This window comes from Herpailurus yagouaroundi, unplaced genomic scaffold, assembly GCF_014898765.1.
Source record: "Herpailurus yagouaroundi ecotype Mexico unplaced genomic scaffold, PumYag 163, whole genome shotgun sequence".
Taxonomy (NCBI): Eukaryota; Metazoa; Chordata; class Mammalia; order Carnivora; family Felidae; genus Herpailurus; species Herpailurus yagouaroundi.
The window spans coordinates 9,673,760-9,697,154 of record NW_024412404.1 but is presented as its reverse complement, the minus strand read 5'-3'; the positions used below and the strand labels follow the sequence as shown (position 1 = coordinate 9,697,154).

General features: G+C 35.6%; 2 protein-coding genes across 9 annotated transcripts in view; one reads left to right on the top strand and one right to left on the bottom strand.

Annotated features, from left to right (window-relative positions):
- The window catches only part of MYPN (myopalladin), a 120,947-nt gene extending 118,308 nt beyond the window's left edge, over window positions 1–2,639 (bottom strand). The window contains exons 1-2 of one of the 2 annotated variants that reach the window (XM_040485160.1): window positions 2,539–2,639; window positions 7–148 (exon numbers count right to left, since the gene is read on the bottom strand). In XM_040485160.1, the coding sequence (XP_040341094.1) occupies window positions 7–47 (41 nt within the window). In that variant the 5' untranslated portion in view covers window positions 48–148; window positions 2,539–2,639. Of the gene's footprint in view, window positions 1–6; window positions 149–1,997; window positions 2,107–2,538 lie in introns of those variants that run through there. The other variant, XM_040485159.1, reaches the window with a different exon arrangement.
- The window catches only part of HERC4 (HECT and RLD domain containing E3 ubiquitin protein ligase 4), a 137,263-nt gene continuing 115,901 nt past the window's right edge, over window positions 2,034–23,395 (top strand). For 5 of the 7 annotated variants that reach the window (XM_040485170.1, XM_040485169.1, XM_040485168.1 and 2 more), the window contains exons 1-2: window positions 2,034–2,147; window positions 3,868–4,171. In XM_040485170.1, the coding sequence (XP_040341104.1) occupies window positions 3,946–4,171 (226 nt within the window). In that variant the 5' untranslated portion in view covers window positions 2,034–2,147; window positions 3,868–3,945. Of the gene's footprint in view, window positions 2,148–2,510; window positions 2,625–3,867; window positions 4,172–8,711; window positions 8,842–23,395 lie in introns of those variants that run through there. The other 2 variants (XM_040485165.1, XM_040485171.1) reach the window with 2 other exon arrangements.

Here is a 23,395-nt window from a genome sequence, read left to right as displayed (position 1 = left end):
AAGTACCTGGGAACTTGGACAGGTATTGTTTCCCAGTCTCCTTGCATCTAGGTGTGTAGTTCTTGCAAACGTTTGTGCGGAAGTGGTACATGGCACCTCCCCAACAAGCGTTTTAAGAGGCTCTCTGTGCCTCCATCTCTCACTGTTCCTGGAAAATCAGTTTCATCAGTCATTAGGAACACTCATTTGGACTGTTAAAAGATAAAATATACTTCAATTATGCTATGCCACTCAAATTTTACTGTTTATTTGTTGCAGTGTCAAGTACATATCTTAAAGATCCCAGATCCCATAACTTCCCCTTTAATGATATACTGAGACATCAAGTCCTTAAGGTTAAAAGACGACAAAAGTCCTAAAAGGGCAAAGGAGAATAATAAAATAAGAATAGAGTATGTTTTGTTAGTATCCCCACCTCTCCCAATATTGAAATTATGTTTGTTTGAGTATCTTGTCATTTTTATACTTGTTTCTATAACATACTATGTTGGGTTGAACTGGATCCTCCAGAGATATAGTTAAATCCTAAATTCCAGTATCTGAAAATGTGACCTTATCTGGAAAGAGGGTCTTTGCAGATGTAATCCAGTTAAAAATAGGTCATAATGGATCAGGGTGGGCCTTAACCCAATGAATGGTGTCCTTATAAGAGGGAAATTTGGACACAGACACACCAGGAAGAACACCATGGTATTGGCAGAGATGGAGACGGACATTAGAGTGATGCATCTATAAACCAAGAAATACCAAGGATTGTCAGCAACCCCCAGAAGCTAAAAATGTATGGAAAACATTCTCCTTTGAGACATCAAGGGAGAACTAATCCTGCTGCCACACTAATTTCTAACTTCTGGGCTCTGTAACTGTGAGACAATAAATTTGTTGTTTTAAGCCATCCAATTGATATTTTATTGTGGCAGCCCTAAGAAAATAACGCACATACATATTCTAGCACAGGCATTTCCTAATCTAAAATAGATATTTCAATGACATAAAGAAATGTGGCTTATTGTGGAATTCTTCCTGAGTTCTCAACATTCACGCCAAACTCACAGGTCTAGCAAAGTCCAACAAAATTTCAAGAGTGCCTTGTTTCAAGTTTTCCTCCTTTTTAAGAGGTTGTTATGAAGACTGCCCTAGGAAAGCCAGACTTCGTTTGTATGAAGCAGGGACTCTCGTCACATGCACTGCTGAATTTTCTCTGAATGGAAGCCCTTCTCTGTAAGTTTATCTTTCAGGGAGTGCGCAGAAAAGTGCAGCCATCACTTCACTAGGAGACCGAACTGGTGTTGCTGATATTTAATGCCAGTAGGTTCAGTCATAGCTGCGAACATACCTGGCATCCTCAGACTAACTAGCTCCGGTTGAGGGTAAGGGTAAAATAAAAGGCTTCACCCGCCTTTATATTTGTATAGGTGATGTTTATCGGTTACTTTAAATTCTCCTTGGAAAAAAGGTAGAATGAAATAATAGACTGGAACCTAGGAGCAGAAAGACAACCAAACCAACAAAGGAGGAGATTTTCTTCACTAAAAGGCCCTTCGGAGCGCAGAAGCGTTCTTACAAGACACTCCAATAACCCCAACTCGCCTTCGCAACCTCCCAACTTCTGTATTTGGCATTTTCCTCTTAAAGCAACGCAAAACAGCACACTGCGCAAGCGCCAGGGTCGAGGTGCCCTGGGAGGATTCCAGCGCAGGCGCGCGGGCCGGGAAGTGTGAGGGCTCGCGCGCGTGCTCCATGGCTCACTTCCGGCCTGCCCCTCCCCTCCCCCCTCCCCGCGAGCTACCTTCCCCCTCTCCCTTCTCCTCCCCAGTCTCTTCCCTAACTCTCCCCACCCCTCGCGCTCTCCGCCCCGCTTGCCTCCTGTCCTTCCCCGCCCGCTCCATCCGGGTCGCTGACGGCTGTCTCTGAACTGGACAGCGGTGGCTGCTGCTTTTCTCTGAGGTACCCGGTAAAGTTTCACAGGAGCTGGGGAAGAGAGCAGCGGACAGTACCGACGCCGGAGGAGCTCTGGTGTTCGCAGCCGCTGGCTGAAGGAGGAGGGTCCAGGAGCTGGAGACCTGCCTTAGCTGCCGCGATTGCCTCGCTTTCTGGGGTGGCGCCGCCCCCCGTCGCCCTGGGCTTCCTCTGCCTTGAGGGGCTGGGTGAGTCGTTGCCCCGGTGGATTCGGGGGCGTGTGACGGCGTTAGGGAGGGGGCTGGCTGGGCGGATACAGGCCGGCCTGGCGCTGGCTGCTTTCTCAGCGCTTCCTTAGGGTGGGGGGCGGGGGACGAGGACTGTGTCGGTGCTCTCTGGCCGGGGGGCTGGAATGTCGCACCTCCCTGGGCTAGGGCCTCCCTCGGACTGAGGGCCGCCCAAGTGCGGAGCCTCGTCGGCTGGCCTCTGCGGCTGCTGCGAGCGGGAGATTGCCGTAGTTGAATGGTCGGCCCGCGGGGTTGGGTGTGTGCAGTCGATTTCGCTCTCCTGGTTCCCATGAGCTGAGGCTGAGTGCCTGTTCAGGGAATGATGGGAGTAAAGTGCTTCTCATTTCCCTACCTGTTGCTGGCGAGAGGACGCCTTTTCCATTCCTTCTGCCTTTTTTAAAGAAAAGGATGGTTAAACCTTGTGCGCTGAATTTGGAGGTATTTTTCTGTCCTCTATTCTTAAAAAAAAAAAAAAAATACGGTTAGACAATGCAGAACTCTCGGGAACCATCGAGTTCCGATGTCCCAAAAGAATGAAATCAAACTTCTCTGAATGGATAGGTCATGGAATGGACAGCTTTGGCAATTGCTAGCCCGAACGTAGGAAAGTTGGGTTTTGAAACTTCTCAGGTTCTGTGTAAGGAATGTGGGTGACAACAACGGGAATAGGCTGACTTCCTGTAATTGTGTGATTTAGTAACGCGATGTGTTTAAAAATCTGTGTGGGTTTAGATGAAGTGGGCTCTTTGATATCCGTGTCTTTCCAGTGTACTGGAAAGTTCTACAGATTTCGCCACCAGACTATCAATGTCCCAGCCCCCATTTCTGTTCTTGAAAAATCTTCAGTGCTAGGGTTATTTGCAATTTCCCCCCCCATTTTCAAATACTTGTCTCAGAGGTATATAGATAGATACAGATTTCCCCGGGGAAATATTTTTCAATCAGGATTACCACTTATAATAGAAAATGTTGAATTTGGGAGACCATCTTTATACTTAAACTGCATATTTTCTTTTGTATGCGGTTATGTGCGTGGATTTAGTTTTAAATTTAAGTAAGTGATGAGGTCACAGGCGATTGTCTTAAGATTGAGGTTTAACGGGAGAGAACCATACTTTTCTGGAAGGCCTATTATTTCAGTAATTAGATCATTTAAATTCTGGGGGATTTAAAGTTTACATAATTGGTTTTATTTTGATTACAAGTAAGAACTTAAGTTGTCTGTTGATGTAGAGGTAGGTATTAAAAGGTTTTTTGAGGGAGATTGAAAGGTTTTATGTTTGTGGAACTGGCAAAATTTTTCACTGTATATATACTTGATTTTGCCGGTTTTATTTCTTGCTCAGGATAAAATTATTTAAAGTGAAGCTAAAATGAATTTCATTAAGGTACTTAATATTTTTGTTAGTCTATCACAAGGTAGCAAAAAGTCAAAACTAGTCCACATGTTTTAAATTTTGCAAAGAATCATGGAGAGTAAACCATTTTCTGCAAATGTTAATGTATGACATATTTCTAAAAATACAACTGATTGGTTTTTGAAACTGGATAGTCCTTAATGTAGCATATTAGAAAATAGATTCCATGTTTACTATATAGTGATTATTGTAGCCTAGCACTTTAAAGAGCAATTAAACATGTTTCCTTTGAAGTCATATTAACTTTTTTTGTATTTCCTCAGACATAGGGATACCTCCAACTTTCCAGTGTTTCAGAGGAAATTTTATATTGAAACTGGAAGACCAAAAGAATTACAAACATGTTGTGCTGGGGAAATGCATCTTTTGGACAGCTAGGGTTAGGTGGAATTGATGAAGAAATTGTACTAGAGCCCAGAAAAAGTGACTTTTTTATAAATAAAAAGGTCCGAGATGTGGGATGTGGACTCAGACATACTGTATTTGTTCTGGATGATGGAACAGTGTACACGTGTGGATGTAATGATCTAGGACAGCTAGGTCATGAAAAATCCAGAAAGAAACCAGGTAAGTTGAAAAATTTTTTGTTTACTATTTCTAATAATTGTATCTTGTAAGCTTGAAATGTCAAATAATTTCTCTAGTCCTAAACCCATATTTTTTTTTTATCAAGCGTTAAAAGCAAACTAGGAGTTAAATATATCCTTTACATTTGCATGCTTCTGAGTACTTAATTATTTTGTGGTTTCTGTTTTTTTAAACTATTATTGTTGTGAACCCTTATTGTATGAAGCTTTGGTTTCAGAACATAATTATGGTGATATAAAACAGTTGAGAAAACCAGCATGCAGTGTGGATACGCTTTTTCTTTAGTATAGAATATATAGGTATAGAGCATATATAGAATGTAGGTCCTGTTTAATAAGTACTATTCAGACACCTTGGCAGATTTTAATTGCATAATTTACTGTGTTGTTTTCTATACATCAGAGAAAAATAAATAAGATGGAAGCTTGCCTGACATACATCCTAGTTTTTCTATTGTTGTCCCTACTCTAGTATTTTAAATACATAATTTTATTTGGCTTAGTTTGAAATATGTTTTATTCCTCTAATCTCCTACTTTGAGGTAGTAGCATCAGCTGTTAAAAGTTTTGTGACTATAATATGTCCTGATTTTGTAGGAGTCATATAAGCCAAATGTAAAATAAGTTTTAGTGTAATGAGAATTTTGAGGAATTTGGTCACATCTCACATTTTCTTTTCCTAAATATACGTACGTATTTTAAAATAAGGTACTACCACACTTGGAATTATTGTTGTGTGAATTTTGCTCTCAATTTTGATCAGTCTATACACTGAAAACTATGGAAAGCTTATGAAAGAAATTGAAGAAGACTCCATTATGATTACTAAAAGTTAATTCTTAAGATGGTAAATTCAGATAAGATAGACCATAGCAGTACTGATTTACAGATTCTTCTTTAACTTCAACAATAATGGCACTTAAGCATTTTCTATGGCAGTTATTCTTCTTTACCACTTCATTATTTAAGTGATTGCTATTGTTAGTCTACTTTTGAGAGGTTAATGTAGGTATAAAATAGTAAGATATTAAATATTAAGGCATGTTATTCATCTTTCATGTCATCTCACCACCATGCCAAACCTCACCTTTCTAACTTGTAAATACTGTATAGTTTTCATCCTTTCTTTGTTGGTAGGGTCTTAATCTTTTTCTTTGTGGCTTAATTTGTAATTTAAGTCTTTTGGATGAATGGTAGTAATCCTTAACACAGTAGGTTTAATTATTGCAGAACTCTAAAGGTAAAGTGGCAGCTGTCTTGTATTCCACCTCACTAAGAATATTTTCTGGAATCTTATCAGAATTTCATATCTTAGGTTTTGAGGTTGTCATGTGTAGACATGAATGGTAATTTATTGTTATGTACTTGTTATCACTGCTTCAGAGGCAGATGTATTCTTTACCTTTTTTGTTTAGCTTGGAATGCTGCCTCAAGTTGAGATTTTCATGGTTTTGGGGCTGTTGCTTTTCTTATACTTAACATGCTCCACAGAAATAATTGAATATATTTCTGTATTGCTTTAGTAATTTCTGAGAGGTTGTAGGGCAGATTAAAAAGTGCAAAGCCAGCACATAGAAATTGCCAATATAGTTACTGAAGTTTATTAAAGTTTAAAGTTTTTAAATGTTATTAAGCATCTGCTTTGTGTCCTGGGCAAGGGTAGACCCTTTGCAGTAGTAGTATGTGTCTTTAACAGCTTTTAACTCTGTAGGTAAGATTCTGGGAAACTTAACTAGCCAGAAGAGGTTTTTTTGTGGTCATGTTAACATTGTGATGATTACATTGTGACATTTATATCACTGTATTGATTCATCTTGAAAGCATTATTTGGTAATATAAAATTGGGAGGGTGGGTTTAACCTAATTTACATTACCTATTTAGGATTGCCTCATTGTCCAGGGTACATTCATGGAATATAAAAATGAAAGGCATGAACTTTGTCTTTGAAAAATTTAGAGGCTGGGCTGGGAATTAAGGCATACATAAAATGAAATAGCTGGAGAGAATTGAAAGTTGACATGATATGATATATACCTTGAAACTAGGAAATTTAATTGATGGGAAAAGTCATTGTGGGATAAATTAAATATTTCTGGAAGAAAATGAAGTCTTAATTTTAATTCAACCATTGATCACATAACTAGGCAGAAAATAAATCTGGAGCTCAAGTAGTTTAGTTTTATAGGAGAGGATCCTTATCTTGAGAAAAGCTTTTTACTAGAAGTGTCCAGATTCAGTGATTCATTGATGTATATCTGGGTTACAGAAGTAGGAGAAAGTAAAAGTTCAAAAGGAGGTAGTTACTCTGATAGGGACTTTTCTTTTAAGCTTAGTTTTGATTTATGGTGTTTGAGTGGAAACTGTTAATGTTTTTTAACTAAAATTATTTCCCTTGGGAATAATTCTTTAATAGATTTGAATGTACTCCTTGCCCAACTTTTTTTTTTTTTTTTTTTAAATTTGTGAGTTTGAGGACTGAATTAAAAGGTAAGGAGTTCTTATTTAATTGGTTTTAAAGTTTTTGGTAATTGAGTGAGTCTGATTGAATTTCTGGAACCACATAATAAACAAAATTCACTTTGTCAGAGCTTTAAACTGACAGAAAGAAAGCAAACAGAAAGGAGAGAGCTAGGAATTGTTTGCTTGTAGAGACTGGCTTATAAATAAGCATACTAAATATTCTGTAATATATGTGAAAGAGAAACATATGAAACACAGGTGGCTTCATTAAGGGTAAGCTGTTTTTGAGAGTTATCATAACCTACCAAGGACTCAGCGTTATAGTGTAGTAAATAGATTTGACCTGTGGCCTGTTGGGAGAGGTTTCCATTCTGAAAATTTTAGAAACTACATCTGAAGGGTTCACTGATATCCTTTATTATACCAAGAGTATAGATTGTGTCCATGTTCATTTTCGTCCTCTTGTATATGTATATCCCTTGGTATCACTACTAGCTCTGATTATTTCCAGAGAAGTGAACATCTATTTCACTTTCATGTGTGTATTTTTCCTTCATAAGAATTTTTTAAAACCTTTTTTTTTTAGCTATTTGCTCTTAATTCATAGGTAACAGGTAAATATATTTGATCTTTAAAAGGCTAGACCAGTCCATCTAAATAGTTTTATTTATATTTCCTTCCAAATTCACTTCTGAAGATTTTAAGATAAAGTATAGGAAGTGTACTTTTCTTAACAAGATCATTTATTCACTGTATATTCAATCATAGGTATTATTTGGTAACCATGGTCCTAATGTTTTGCACATCTATTTCCATTTGTTTCATGTTAGAAACAGTACTATATATTATACGATCATAAATTTGTAAATAATGTGATATAGTTTTTTTTTAAATTACTGTTTTGATAGCTTTTCGAGGTTTACAGAGTTCTTTTAGTTAGATTATCTCATTTAATCCTCATAATGATCTTGTATGGTATCTAGGGCAGGTGTTATGGTCCTCATTTGTAAAATAAAGTAACTAAAGTAAAATGAGATTAAGAGACTAACGAGTAGTAGGCTAGCAAATGTTAAGGGACCATGCTAAATCATGTGGTTTTACCTTTATCCCACAAAGGTTTTCCCTGCCATATTTAGAAGATAAAAGAATATTAACCTGGGAGGAAACTAGTTTCCATCAGTATTTTAATGTAATTCTGAGAGTTAAAAAAAAAAAACCTTAAAAATTTTCTCTTTTATAAGTTGTACAATGAAGATACCATGTTTTTATTGTCTCCTCCCTTCCCATATATAAATTCAGAAATAAGCCATTTTAGGCACTGTATAAGAAGGTTGAGAGTTCTGTTTTCAAGATACAATATTGTGCCAACACAAACTAAAAATTCACATATATGTATTTTTTTCTGAAGACTAACTTGATTAGCAAAGTCAGCAACAGATAAAGTTTTGAATAGTATGATAAAATATGTTGTAGCCTATGCTCAACTCTTCTACAGAAGATGTAAAAATCATGAGCATCGATTCTGTTTATTGTATCTCAAAATGGTGATTTCTGCTGTTGAGTCAGTCCAGTGAAAGCATTTTGGTCACATAGCAGTAATTACTTGCTTGCCCTTTTGCTTCTTCATTTTTCTGACTTGCTCTTTCTGTTCATAAAACATAAATCTATAAGTGAACTACTTAAAATATAATTGAAATTTTAAAAGTAACATGGAAAATGTATAAATATGTGAAATAAAATTATTCACAAGAGCAGATTATAAATACCAAATTATCCCACATATTATTGAACCAAAGCATATAATACCAGAGAAGCTTATTATGTTTTATAACTCCTACTTTTCATGATACCTTCTAAGGATGAGAAAGATGTGGATGATTTGAAGACTTGAAAAAAAGTAATTACTTGGGTCAGGAATGGAGGCTTGCTTTGGACACTTTACTTTGAGGAAGGTTAGTGCCCAAGAACACAGTGTCAAGGGTAGGGAAAAAAAAATCATAATGCAAACAGATGACTACTGTTAGAGAGATGTATAATAATACTTTACTTTGTGTAGGACCCTACATCTGAGGAATATCAAGAGCATTACACAATAACTCATGGTTCCTTTCAAAATGCTTGTGACACAATTTGCAAGAATTATCCTCATCTTAGGGGATAAATTTACGGAGAAATGGCAGCACAAGTTGGTAAGTAACTTGTCAAAACAGCAGGTGACTGGTGAACATCTATAAATTGAATCTGAAAAATTAAGTCTACCAGTCTCCTACCTTATTCACTAAATTGTTCTTATGTTTAGAATTATTTACAATAATATCTTCTATTTGAGGCAGATCAAATACTAATTTGTTTCTTTGCCATTTTATTTGATGGCCTTTTGAAATAAATCATTATTTTACCAAGATGCTTGCATTGTGATACCACTTTGGTACTTCATTATAACCTTGTGTGGTATGAATAATAATACTTGAACAAACTACTGTGGTAACCCAGTCTTTTCTCTTTCTTCTTTTATATATCTCATTCTATATCCCTTTGTTGTCTAATGCTATGCTGTGCTATCCAAGATCCATAGTAACTGCCAGGTGGGATTGATTTGGTGTCAACATTGGAACTTGGATTAGTTATATTGTACTAAGTCTGCCATGTATCTCTAAGTAGGATGCATTGGTTTGGTGAATGCTTTATTAAAACCTTTAACCCTGGAGAAGGCAATAATAGAAGTAGATGCCTAATCTGAGCAGTCTAACAAATAGAGGCTTCTTTAAAGGATTTAGAACTGATTTTTTTTTTTTTCTTTGTTTTTGGTATGCTGGTTTTACTTGATTGGGAGTGAACCATTTACTTTCCTTGAAAAAACAGGAGTATGGTAGATTTCAGTTTCGTGGTTTGGGCGGGAATCCTTGTAGCAGGTGGAAGCTTAAGTGGCCTAGTTTCCATCATCTCTTTAGTAAGTATTCTTAGGGTTCTGTGTTCCCAGTGTCATAAAAATGTGTAGTACTATTAAAGCTCATTTCTCACAGATACCATATGTATTTTTATAATTGCTTTGAAGAAATAAATCTCACTTCATAGATACTTATAAAGTGTCTTCCTAGGCTAGAAAGCGTATCAAGTACCTGGGTATGTATCATACCCATATTAAAGAATAATCTTTAATCGGGTGACTATTAAAGAAAATCTAATAAGGAACATGTATTCATATGTTGTTGCAAGGACTTTTTTGTGGTAGGGTTGTGTTAGTGAGTAGAAAAGTGGGAAATGTTAGTGAAGAAACCATACTGAAGAGCCCATGATTTATCTCCTTTTAGCTTCTGTGGGTTCTTTTCATGCTGATGGAATTAAGGCAATAATTATTTATTAAGATATATAATCATCTTAATGAATTGTGATAGTTACTTTACATGGAAGAAAAACCTATGCTGTATATAAATGTATTCAATTGGAGTTATTGTTATTAAAAAGGGAATTTTCGGGGCACCTGGGTGACTCAGTTGGTTAAGTGTCTGACTCTCGATTTCAGCTCAGGTCCGTGATCTCATGGGCGTGAGTTCAAGCCCCTTATCGGGTTCCACGCTATGCATGGAGCCTGCTTAAGATTCCTATTCATTCTCTCTCTCTCTCTCTCTCCCCCCCTCTGCCCCTCTACTTCTCCCCCTCCCCCTCCTTTCCCTTCCCGTCCCTCTCCCTCCCCCTCTCCCTCCCCTTCTGCCCCCTGCCCCTTTCCAGCTCATTCTCTCTCAATGTTAGGGAAGTTTCTTGAATATTGGTGGCTCAGTCTTTATAATATTTAATTTGCATGTAATTATTTTTTCTTCAGTTCTAGGATGGCAGAAATTTAGTTTAGCTTTTCTTCACCTTAAAGAAAATGTTCTAGGGTTCTTTAATAATGTGTTTTTCACATAATTTTGAAAGATCCTAATTATTTCTTTATTAATATTTAAGCTTAGTTACATTTTATTCCTTTGCTAGGTGTCCTCCTATTCTGAAATAACACATTTTTAGTGTATAGTTTTTTCTAATTATAAAAGTATTTCATATTCTTGGTAGAGAATTTGAAAAATACAGGAAAGTAAAAATCAACTATAATACCATCATGTATAGGTAAATACTATGGTCATTTAACACTTACTTTTTCTATACTCATATGTTTGTGATTGCAGACTGGAAGTATGTTCTTATATCTCAATTTTTTTCAGTAACAATTGAATAATAAGTATTTCCCCATGTTTCACAATATTGTTTAGGGATATTGTTAATGATAATTTAACACTGCATCATTTAAATGTAGCAAAATTTGTGTTCTCCTATTTTTTGGAGATACATAATATATATGATATATATATAATATAATATATATGCATAATATATAAGTTTAGTCTTTATTTGCATCTCTGTTAATTTCTTTAGGAAAAAGAACATCTTTAATTTTAGCAAATCTAGAATAAACAATAACCAATTTATTTTTAAAAATTTAAGTAAGCTTAGTTGTGCCTCACCCTACAAAATTGATAAGCTTAGAAGATATTTGTTAATGAAAGTTTTAGAAATGTATTCATTTGACAAGCTTTTGAATATAATTGATGAATACTATTTAAAGATCTAGAAAGGAAGATAAAACAAGCGCAGAAATAAGTAGAAATGCATCTAATGTGCTAAGTGTTATAAAAGGCATAAACGGAACACTGTGTACAGAGGAATAGTGTAGCCATTTGGAATGGAATGGATTGTAGGTGACTTTTTTTAGGGAAGATAGCATATGACCTGGAAGGATATAAGTATTTAAAGGAGGAAAGAATGAAGAGGCTTTATAGGTAGCTTAGCTCAAATGGAAATAGACAAATGGGAGACCTATTAAGGGAATTGTAGTCCAGTTAACTAAAATGTCTGAGAATAGAGAGCAAGAAAGTTAGAAGGTAAAATTGAAGTCCGGTTATAGAATTAATCAAGTTAGGGTTTTAATTGGGTGTGTATTCACTGATTGTTTGTAATGAGAATTATCAGGTTTTTATAAAGGAGGGGAGAGAATTTGGAGGTAATCAGGCTATAAGGGTGCCCCCTTTAAAACAACAAGGGAGAGGTGCTTGAGTGGCTCAGTGGGTTAAGTGTCCAACTTCAGCTCAGGTCTTGATCTCACAGTTCCTTGTGTTTGAGCCCTGTTTTGGGCTTTCTGCTGTCAGCACAGAGCCTGCTCCCGATCCTCTGTCCTCTTCTCTCTCTCTGCCCCTTTTCTGCTTGACTGCTCTCTCTCTCAAAAATAAATAAACATTAGGAAAAAAGCAGCAAGGGAGCAGTTAGATCAAGGAGAAATTAGGGAAGCGGAAAGAATGGATAGGCTGTGGTAACCAAATAGAAGTGAACAGTTAAGGGTCAAGAGCAGAGCCAGGTGTGATCCTAGGTTGAATCAGTAATTAATATAAATAGGGAAGCCAGGAAGGGGAGGAATGTTTAATTGTTTTGTTTCAGCAGCGGAGAAAATATTTGGTGAAGTGAATTTTGTTTTGAATTTGGTAACCGTATTCAGTGATAAGTGAGAAATTCAGTATTACAAGTGGGGAGAAAGATCAATGCTAAAGGAATGAGATGTTTTATTTCCTCTTCAAAGCAGGCTAACATTCCAACTATATATTTCTCGCCGATTCCAGCCTATCAAGTAATTAACAGTCTGTGAACAATAATTTTGTCTTTTTGGGAGACTGAAGTACCTGGTGATGTAACACCTTTGTAAAATTAAACTTTTTATTGCCAGGGACCATTTGAATTTTATTAATTGGTTAATTTACTTATTTTTGCTTAACTGTCACAAACCTATTAATTATGCCTGACTTTATGACTTCCTTCCAGGTTTTACTGGAAACAAAGTTTTTGAAATCACAAGATGCAATCACATAGAAGTTGCTTTTGATTCCACTAATTGATGAAATAATTGTGACTATAAATTGTAAATGTGCTGGCATTTAGGCAAGAGTCCCTAAGAAATGTGTCCTCTGAGATGATGCTGTTTGTTGCTTCTGTGAAAGGGAAATGGGAATGGGACAGGAACAGTCTAAGGCTAAAAGAGAAGCAGAATTAGGAGCATCTGAAAACAATTGGAGAGTTTAGCTGCTTTACCTGTGAGTTATTTGAAGGCTTTGTTTTGTTTTGTTTTGTTTTGTTTTGTTTTGTTTTGTTTTGTTTTAGAATGGCAGGACAAAACTCAAGTAGAGCTTAGATTGCGTCCCATAATTGGTCCCAAGTATTTATCACTTAGCAAATGTATACTTTGTGATTTCTGATTCAGGGATTGCTTACCTATAGATTGCGTAAGTAGGCTTTCTAACAGAAATGGACTTCATGGACCTACACTTATCTTCTGGAGAGTAATTAGGTAAAGGCCTGACAGGTTGGTGTTACCTCTGTCTGAACATAGGTCTATTTCTGCACTGAGTTGAGGAATTGAGTAAGTCTCTGCAACTGGAAATGTGGAGGGAAGGGAATACTTTAGAAGTTGGTATGATAATGTAAAGGGAGAAGATACAAACCGCATTACTGGAGAGAAATTTAATGAGAAGTATTATTTGGAATATATTTAGATACGGAATATTGATGTTTAAAAATAATAACGGTAACTACCATTATGTGCCAGGCACTGTGTTACATCCTTTATATGTTATCCCAGAATCCTAAAACCACCCTGCCAGGTACATATTAGCACAGTCTTGCTGTTGAGGGTAAATAAAACTTCAAGATGCTAAATAACTTGCCCAAAGTCAAAATTAAAATGCAATGAAAATAAGAACCAATTAGATGTCAATAATGGAAGAAAAGACACCATTTAAAATAGCAAGAGAAAGATAAAATGACCCAGGAATAACCTAAGAAATGTGCAAGACTACTGAAGAAGACTTGAAAGCATTTCTAAGGGATGCAAAAATTATAAGCAAATGGAAACCACATTTGTAGGTAGGAATATTCAACCTAAGCAAATCTGTCAGTTTTCTCTAAAATTAGTCAATTTAAGGTGATCGTAATAAAAATACCAAGTGTTTTTTGTTTGGGGGGGGGGAGGGAGGAGAGCTAAATAAATGGATTCTCTTGGTCTTATGGAAAAAATAAAGCAGCTCAGGAAAACTGAAAAATAAGAACAGAAATATGTAACTAGATAATAACATTTTATTTTTAAAGTCTTAATAGTTAAAACTGCCTCACAAGTACGTATCAAACCACGAAAACAATATAAAGCCCAGACATAGACCCAAATCACCTCAAATGAAATGGGGAAAAAATTCAAGTGGGACTATTCAGTAAATAATCTTGGAATAAGTAGGAACATCATCTAGGGAACAAAAAAAATTGGATTACTGCCTCATGCCACGTATATATTTGGATAAATTCCAAATGAATCAGATTAAATGTAAAGACTGTAATGATAAATGTGCTCAAAGAAAACATGGACAATTTTGTTTATTATTTTGGAGTAAGGAAAGCCTTTCTGACTGAACTGTGAATATGTATAGAAAAGTAAACTACATGAAAATAATTTTGTTAGGTAGAAATCACCGTGTAAACAAGTTAAAAGATGAATGGGAAAATATTTACGACTCATTACAATAAAAAATGCTAATTTCCCAGATATGAAACAGTCCTAGAAATTGATAAGATGAAAACAATTCAGTAGCAACATTGTCACAGGATATGAACAGGCAGTTTACAAAAAGGGAAACATTTTACAAATGACTCTTAAATGAATACTCTTCAATCTCATTCACATTAAGAGAAATGCAGAATACTACACTGAGGTACCATTTTTTTTACATATCAGGTTAGCAAAAATCCTTAACTTTGATAATATAGTAGACCCTCCAACCCACATCCAGGGTTTCACTTTCTGAGATTTCAGTAACCCACGGTCATCTGCAGGTCCAGAAGCAGATGTTCCTCCTGATGTCAGAAGGTCAGTAGTAGCCTAATGTTATGTGCCTACATCATCCACTTCATTTCATTTCATCGATAGGCATTTTATCATCTCACATGTTCACAGAAGGGTGAGTACATTGCAATTAAGATGTTTTGAAAGAGGGAGAGACCACATAACTTTTATTGCAGTATGTTATAATTGTTCTGTTTTATTGTTAATTTCTTACTGTGTCTAATTTATAACTTAAACATTATCCTAAGTATCTATAGGAAAAAACAATATATTCAGGGTTTAGTACTATCCATGGTTTCAAAATGGCATCCATTGGGTCTCAGAATATATCCCTTGTGAATAAGGATGGGGGGAATGCTATATACTCTCTATGGCGAGGCTGTCAGTAAACAAGTGTTCATAGGTTGTTGGTGTATACTGATAAGCATTATGAGGGTATTTTGCTAGTATGTGTTAGAATTGCAAATGCACATACTTATTCTCCAAGAAGTGCAAGAATATAACTTGTGCTCTGATAACTCCATTTGTGCCTGTACAAAATGACACATTGACATATTACTGAAACATTGTTAATAGTAGAAAAAGATTAGAAACAGTCTTGTGACTGTCTGTTGGGAACTGGTAAAATAAATTGTTCAATCAATGACAACACAGTGTTGTAATACTGTGTAGTTGTGAAAAGAGTAAAGGAATTTTCTGTGTACTAATTATAAAGATTTCTAAAATACATTAAGTAAAAAGAGCAAGGTGTAGAACATTGTATAGAAAGCTATATTTTAGATAAAATGTGAAAAAATGTACATTTGCATATAGATACATTAAAATAAACCCTGGAAGAATACATACATCTAATAACAGTGGTTACCTTGGTGCAGAGGTAAGATAAGGGCTGAGAAGTAGGTTGGTGGAGGACATGGATGGTAGACCTAGATTTCTACTGCATACCCCCCCCTTTTTTTTTTTAACAATGTAAATATATTATTTTTTAATTCATTTTTTAAAGGTTAGGCTCTGGAATTAGAGTGCTTAGATACAAATTCTGAATTCTGACTCTTATTTCTTAGCTGTGTTATCTTGCACATATTGCTTAGCCTTTCTGCACCTAAGTATTCTTTTCTGTTAGGATAATCATATCAAATTCCTAGGGTGGTTTTAAGGATTAAGTGAGATAACACATAAAAGTGAAAAGAACAATGCCTGGCATGTCATGAGTGTTCTAAATGTTTCTTAAAAACAAATACCCTTAATATTAGAGTGGGAATTTAACTTTAGGTCTGCCTTACACTGAAGTGGGTTATATGCTATTTCCATATTTGCCTTTACGTAGGAAATACATATCTTTCCATTTATAACAAAACTTCAGGCATTTATTCAACAATTGTGCCTTCCAACTAATGTCCCAGACATTGCATCAAGCATGAAAATACTTCTTTACGTTTAGTGTTGTATTACCTTGTTGGAGCTCATATTTAAAAATTAGGCCAAAATTTCAAAAAAAATGTTATGTTTGTGATACTTACAGGTAATGCTATATTAGAGCACAATATAAAATGAATTGGATTCCTTTACCATCAGACTTAAAGATGTAATGATACAGAAAAATAAAAGAATTATAGATGCTTTTTTTGTTCCTGTAAGAAGTACGTAAATGGTAGAGGTTAGATTTATCATTTATTTTCAAAAGTTAATTCAGGGGCGCCTGGGTGGCGCAGTCGGTTAAGCGTCCGACTTCAGCCAGGTCACGATCTCGCGGTCCGTGAGTTCGAGCCCCGCGTCAGGCTCTGGGCTGATGGCTCAGAGCCTGGAGCCTGTTTCCGATTCTGTGTCTCCCTCTCTCTCTGCCCCTCCCCTGTTCATGCTCTGTCTCTCTCTGTCCCAAAAATAAATAAAAACGTTGAAAAAAAATTAAAAAAAAAAAAGTTAATTCAGTGATGAATAATTAGAAGATGTCTTAGTCCAGTCAGATCACTGCCATAAAATTAGTATATTGTGAGTGGCTTAATAAATAACATGTATATTTCTCATGGTTCTTTAGGCTAGTCATTCTAAGATTAAGGTGCTAGCAGATTTGGTGTCTGGGAAGGAGTTGCTTCTTGGTTCATAAATGGTCATTTTCTCACTGCCTTCAAATGGCAGAAGGGCTGAGGGAGCTCTCTGGGAAAGGGCACTAATCTCATTTATGAGGGCATCATGACTGCGAGACAGAGAAAATCAAGGAAGACAAGTATACATATTTCTGAAATTATAAAACTTATAAGATGTGGAGAAAAGAGGAACATTTTAAATGGAAACAGTTGTACTGTAAGTTAGCCATCTCCATCTCTCCAAAACAAACTACAAAAACAACTCTTCTTTATTAATGTTTCTTGAATTCACTTAGGTTCAAACCTTAGATTCATCTTAGGGTCTGCTTCCTAGTCTGGAACACCAACATTGACTCAGTTGCCAAATCTTACTGATTGATATTTTAGTAACTCTCTGTCTTGTCTGTCTGTCTGTCTGCCTTTTTTTCTTTCTTTTTTTTTTTTTTGCAAAAGGCTATTTGACCTTGAGCTAGTTGTTTTAAACTCTCAGACCCTTAGCTTCCTCCTATCTCAAGCTAAAATTCTTTTTTTTTTTCCTAGTTAGACCATTACTATCTGTGCAAAAACAATGGCAATAGCTTTTCTGCTGATATCCCTGCTCCAGTCTATCCTTTTTGGTAATTCCAGGTTATTCTTTCTATGGCATATTTCCACTTCTGTCTCTTTTTTTTTTTTTTATTTAAATTTTTTTTTCAACGTTTATTTATTTTTGGGACAGAGAGAGACAGAGCATGAACAGGGGAGGGGCAGAGAGAGAGAGGGAGACACAGAATCGGAAACAGGCTCCAGGCTCTGAGCCATCAGCCCAGAGCCCGACGCGGGGCTCGAACTCACGGACCGCGAGATCGTGACCTGGCTGAAGTCGGACGCTTAACCGACTGCGCCACCCAGGCGCCCCTCCATTTCTGTCTCTTGAATATTGCTCAGCTGAAGGACAATCCTGTATCATTGTGGTCACTCTTGTAAGAACTCAGATCAAATATTTTGTGCAGTGTCAAGCATAGTTATGTGGCATTCAGTAAATTAAGTTGTATTATTGTTTTCCTGTTATATTGAATTATTTGGATAAAAATCTTCTCTACCATGTCAGTTCTTAAAGGGTAGAAACCTTTAACACTTTAGCTTTAGTACTATAGTGACAACACTATGGTACACACAGAAGAAACCCAGGGGGTTGTTGAATAAACACATGATCAGTGTATTTTATTGGATGTACCATAGGAAGAGAAAATTGTAGGTTCTTTGAATAAGCTTGATGGCCATCAGCTGTGTTCTAACCAAAATTAGAAAACTTAAAATTGTAAGAATATACATGTTTCATACGATATGGTAAAGTGTGGCCATAAGAGGAAACAAGAATGAGGGTTGGAAGAAGTTTATTGTATTCAGGTCCCAGAGAGAGAGGATCAGATGCCACAAAGCCATAGGGGAGAACACTAGGGTAGTCAGGAAGCAGAAGACAAGAGCATAGGGACATCTTAGTTCGTGGCTTTTATTGGGGTTTTCTTGGGAAAGGCAAGACTGGGCAGAATAAACAGTTTGGATTGGCTAGTTTGGTTAATTCCTCCAGGGTTTGGGCTAGAAGGGTTGGTTCTTAGTTTCCTCGTCCCTGGCCCTGGGGTGATTTAGGGTGAGGGAGGTACTGGCTTGGTGTGTGAGAGTTAGATAAGGAGATAGTTGGTAGTATAAACTCTGGACTGGTTGGTTTGCATATGAACAGCGTGCTGGTAGGCAAGTTGTTATCTTTAGGAATTAGCTAGTCCTGGGAATGGCCATTTCTTCTGGGGTCTGTAAGTCTCTTGCTCCCCAAATGTCAGTGTTAAGAATGCAGAAATCAAGAAAATATAGTTAATGTAATTGGCCCTGTGATGAATAGGTGCCATCTATACCAATGAAGACTCTAAGAAAACACAGAATAAAAACTCTGGTAACATATTCTGAGGGTTAATTCTTGCTTGTCTTAAAAAGACAGTTAAAGCAACTGTTTGATATGTTGGGGACTTTACATTTCACCTTCTTTTCTCTTCAAAGCAATTAATTGCAGTGGTTTCCAGACATCCAGAAAGGACTTTTCTAAAGAAAAATGTTGTAAAGCCATAAGTATTCACAAAATTTTAAGTATATTTTGAAAATAAATTATTAAAACATTAATACCTTGTTATTTAAATGTTAAAAGCACAACAGTTCAATAAATAGGGAAATGTTTATATTTAGTGCCTTTATCTGTGAAGTAGGGATGATGGTACACACCTGCCTCATGGTGTTATGAGGATTAAATGAGATTACATATTTAACATAGTGCCAGGCACATAAGCTTTTTATGTATGTTAACTGTACACCTGTAGGTAATAGAATGCATGAAAGAGTTATGAACTTGTAAACATATCCATCATAAAGAATTTTGTAATCTAATTAGTTATAACTCTAATTTTATGATATTTTTTATTGTGGGCTGTCAACTGAGACATGTAAATTATGTTAACTTTAGATTTTATCCGGGAACTCATTAAAATGTTTTGGTGACTATAGGTTGTATCATTCCAAATTCCTATTGGTAGTAATTTTAGAGAATAAACATTTTCATTTAACTTTCAGTTTCAGTTTTTATTTAGTTTAGACATTTAGTTTTATTTCTTTAATTCTTGATTTGTTTTATATTTTATTATGTGCATTATATTACAAATCCTTTACAAAGTGTCAATAAACAATAATTTCACTTTAAGAAGAGAGAAGTATATGCCTTGAGTGAAGTAGCCTTGTGGTTATTATTTCTGTAACAAAATTAGTAATATGATTATGTAAAAAGAAAAAAAAACACTATAAATTATTTATTGGTGCTGTGCACTAATCCCAAGTGATTAATGTCCTAATCTTTAAAAAGTCAAAATCATAGGGGCGCCTGGGTGGCTCAGTTGGTTAAGTGTCTGACTTTGGCCCAGGTCATCAGCTCACAGTTCGTGGATTCAAGCCCCACATCAGGCTCTCAATGCTGACAGCCCAGAGCCTAGAGCCTTCTTCGGATTCTGTGTCTCACTTTCTCTCTGCTCACCTGTGCTCTCTTAAAAATAAATAAACATTTAAAAAAAATTAAAAATCAAAATCATGAAATGCATCAACTACACGTATAGTTATTTAAATAATAAAAGAAGTAAAAGCTACTTGTAGATAACTAGTATTGACAATTTAGTATTTATTTTTTCAGTATTTTCTCTGCATATACATTGGGGCTGTGTGTGATATATTTTTAAATAAGAATGAAATTATATAATACTTTTAAAATTTTGTGGTATCTTGCAAACTTAAAATTTTTAGAGTCAGTTTTTTAGCGTACTTTCTTTTGCTCTAGTTAGAGCTTTGAGTTATTCGGAGAGAAGGGAAAAGGAAACCTATATTTATAGCAACTAATGAGCCATGGTAGGACAGAGGATTTTGAAACTTAAGCTCTGATAGAATTAAACTTTTAGTAAGAAATTGAAATGGTACTTCTTTAGATTAGCTATTTAACAATGTATATTCCTTCGGACCTCAGTTTTAAATTGTTATCAAATTGCTATGCTTGTTGCTATTCATAACAATATTGTTTTTTAGACCCTGATAACTTGAACAATATCAGCAAAGATTTTTGTTCCCTGTATAAAACATTGATAGTTGTTCAGCCTTTGTTGGAAATCTTTTTTTCTTTCTTTTCTTTTTCTTCCTTCCTTCCTTCCTTCCTTCCCTCCCTCCCTCCCTCCCTCCTTTCCTTTCTTCCTTCCTTCCTTCCTTCCTTCCTTCCTTCCTTCCTTCCTTCCTTTAAATATATGTAGAACTTCATTAAACTTGACCACATTAAGAGTTAATAATTGTGGGAGTGCCTGGGTGGCTCAGTTGGTTAAGCAACTGACTTCGTCTCAGGTCATGATCTCACGGTTTGTGGGTTTGAGCCCTGTGTCAGCCTCTGTGTTGACAGCTCAGAGTCTGGAGCCTGCTTTGGATTCTGTGTCTCCCTCTTTCTCTGTCCCTACCTGCTTGTACTCTATCTCTCTCTCTCAAAAATAAATAAACATTAAAAAAAAAAAAAAGGATAATTGTAGACTTGGATCAGTTGTAATTGTACTTTCATACCACATAGTCCCTGATTTATGAATGAATGGTGTTTTTAAAAACCAAATTTTTCTTTGCTTATAGAAATATTGCTAGATCATAAGTAGATTTTCAAACTAATCTTTGGAATAATTCTACCTAAGTATAATAATCTATCGGTAATTGGGGCGCCTGGGTGGCGCAGTCGGTTGAGCATCCGACTTCAGCCAGGTCACGATCTCGCGGTCCGTGAGTTCGAGCCCCGCGTCAGGCTCTGGGCTGATGGCTCAGAGCCTGGAGCCTGTTTCCGATTCTGTGTCTCCCTCTCTCTCTGCCCCTCCCCCGTTCATGCTCTGTTTCTCTCTGTCCCAAAAATAAGTAAATGTTGAAAAAAAAAATTAAAAAAAAAAATCTATCGGTAATTATATTTAATTGACCTTTATAGTATTTTCTGTTGAAAAATTCATTTGAGTTTTAAATTTGGATGTCAAAAATTTATCTCTACCCTTCATGGCTTGTTTAGCTCTCTTTATCTGTTCCAGAAAGCCTAAGAAAGATATATGTGGGCATTTAACTTAACTATAGATCATGGTTTAAAGGTAAACAGTACCTGACTATACCTTGTTTCTTCTGTTACTTCAGGTTAGTTATTTCCTTAGTTTTGATTTTGGGAAACAAAGGACATTTATTCCTGTGAGGTTCAGGGTCATTTATAAGTTGAGGGTTAGCTATACTTGGAAAAAAGCCTTTTATTTTTTCTGATTACCAAAATGATACATGTAATCTTTTTTTTTTATAGAAATATATGATTTAAAAAGTGGAAGCCACTTTACCCTGACATTCTAAAGCTGACTACTACTATTTGTTTATATTTTTGTATTTTTTATACCTATATAAAAATACGTAATTCTCTGTATATACAAAAGTTTTGTGGTTTTGCTTTTTCATTTAGTATATTTCTGTTTTTTCATGTTAGTATACATTCTTTTTAATAGAAGCATCAATTTTTTCTTCCAAATTTTTTATTCAAATTCTAGCTAGTTAACATATGTAATATATTGGTTGCAGGAGTCAAATTTAGTGATTCATCACTTAGATATAACTCCCAGTGTAGGAGCATCAATTTGTATTACATGAATGTTCCATAATTTATGTACCTACCTGTTATTGGAAATCAGGTTATTTCCTCTTGTTGTTTTTTCCCCAGGTACAAAATGTAATTCAGTAAACATTATTTTATAGTAAATCCCTAAAATGAAAGTTTCTGGGTCAGAGGCATGTATGTTAAAAATTAAAATACATATTGCCAACTTTTATTTGGCTTATATTTTGAAGATTGTTTAGAGAACTATCCTTCGCCAATTCTTTAAATACTTTTTTCCATTTATTTTAATCTTTTGACATGGAAATAATGTAATTGTAAACTAGAAACTTCCAAATTTTAAAATCAATTACCTGTGATTGAATTATTCAAAATAAATTATTTCTTTCTTTGGTTTGCCTAGAAAACAGAGATGGTAATACTTGGCCAAGTTGACAGGAATGTTTTGAACCTAAAAATATTTACCCAGGTGTATTCATTTGCTAGGGCTGCCATACAAAGTATGACAAACTAGGTGGCTTAAGTAACAGAAATGTATTATCTTATAGGTCTAGAGGCTAGAAATCCAAGATCAAGGTGTCAGCAAGGTTGGTTCCTTCTATAAGGCCTCTCTGCTAGTTTCTGGTGGTTTGCTATCAGTCTTAGGCATTCCTTCATATGGTATTTTCCCTGTGTAATTGTGACCACATTTTCCCTTTTGAGGATTTAGGGACCTACCCTCCTCCCCCGTATGACCTCATCTTAACTAATTATATCTTCAATGACCCTGTTTCTAAGTAAAGTCACGTTCTGAGATACTGGGGATTAGGACTTAAACATATGCATTTAGGGGAGAACACAAATTATCCTGTAACAACAAGATTTTGATATCTGTAGGTGAAAGAGGATACAGAGTAACATAATGTTTATATTTTCCTTCAAATTAGATGTTTTAGAATTTTGAATAAGAAGTAGTTTTTAAGAGATGCTAGTTGTGAATATGTTACTATAATGGTGTTTCTGTAGTATTTATTGCCTTTAAATCCAAAAAGCAATACATTTTTTTTTTTGAGAAGACAGTATATTCTTTACTGTTTTTTTTTTTTTTTGTTTGTTTGTTTACAAGATTCTCAGAACATATTATTGATGATTATATCTTAGTATCAGGTTTAAACCCTGGTTAGCAAAGACTCCTAGTAGACCATCTTGTGTATTCTGTGATTGGTTGCTAAGAAGTGTGTATGTGTACTGTTATTAAAACAACCTAGGTTGTAGTCAGTTAATACCCATGAGGCCTTTTTATGGTCATTCCTGGACATGCACATATGCATTGCTGCAAAATAGTTGGGTCTCCTGACGTGTGCATTCCCAGCTGACATTCAGCAAAGCAGTGCTCTGCCTTCTTGTTTCAGCTCTCATACTGTAAACAAGTATCCTTTTGTGCCACATTTTTTATGTTTTTGTACTTTTCTTGATCATTTCACTGTTTAAAATGACCTCTGAGCATAATACTGAAGTGCTGTCTAGTGTTCCTAAGCACAAGAAGGCTATGATAATACATTGAGGTATGAGTTAGGGTGCTGTTGGCTGTGAATTCAGTGTTAGTG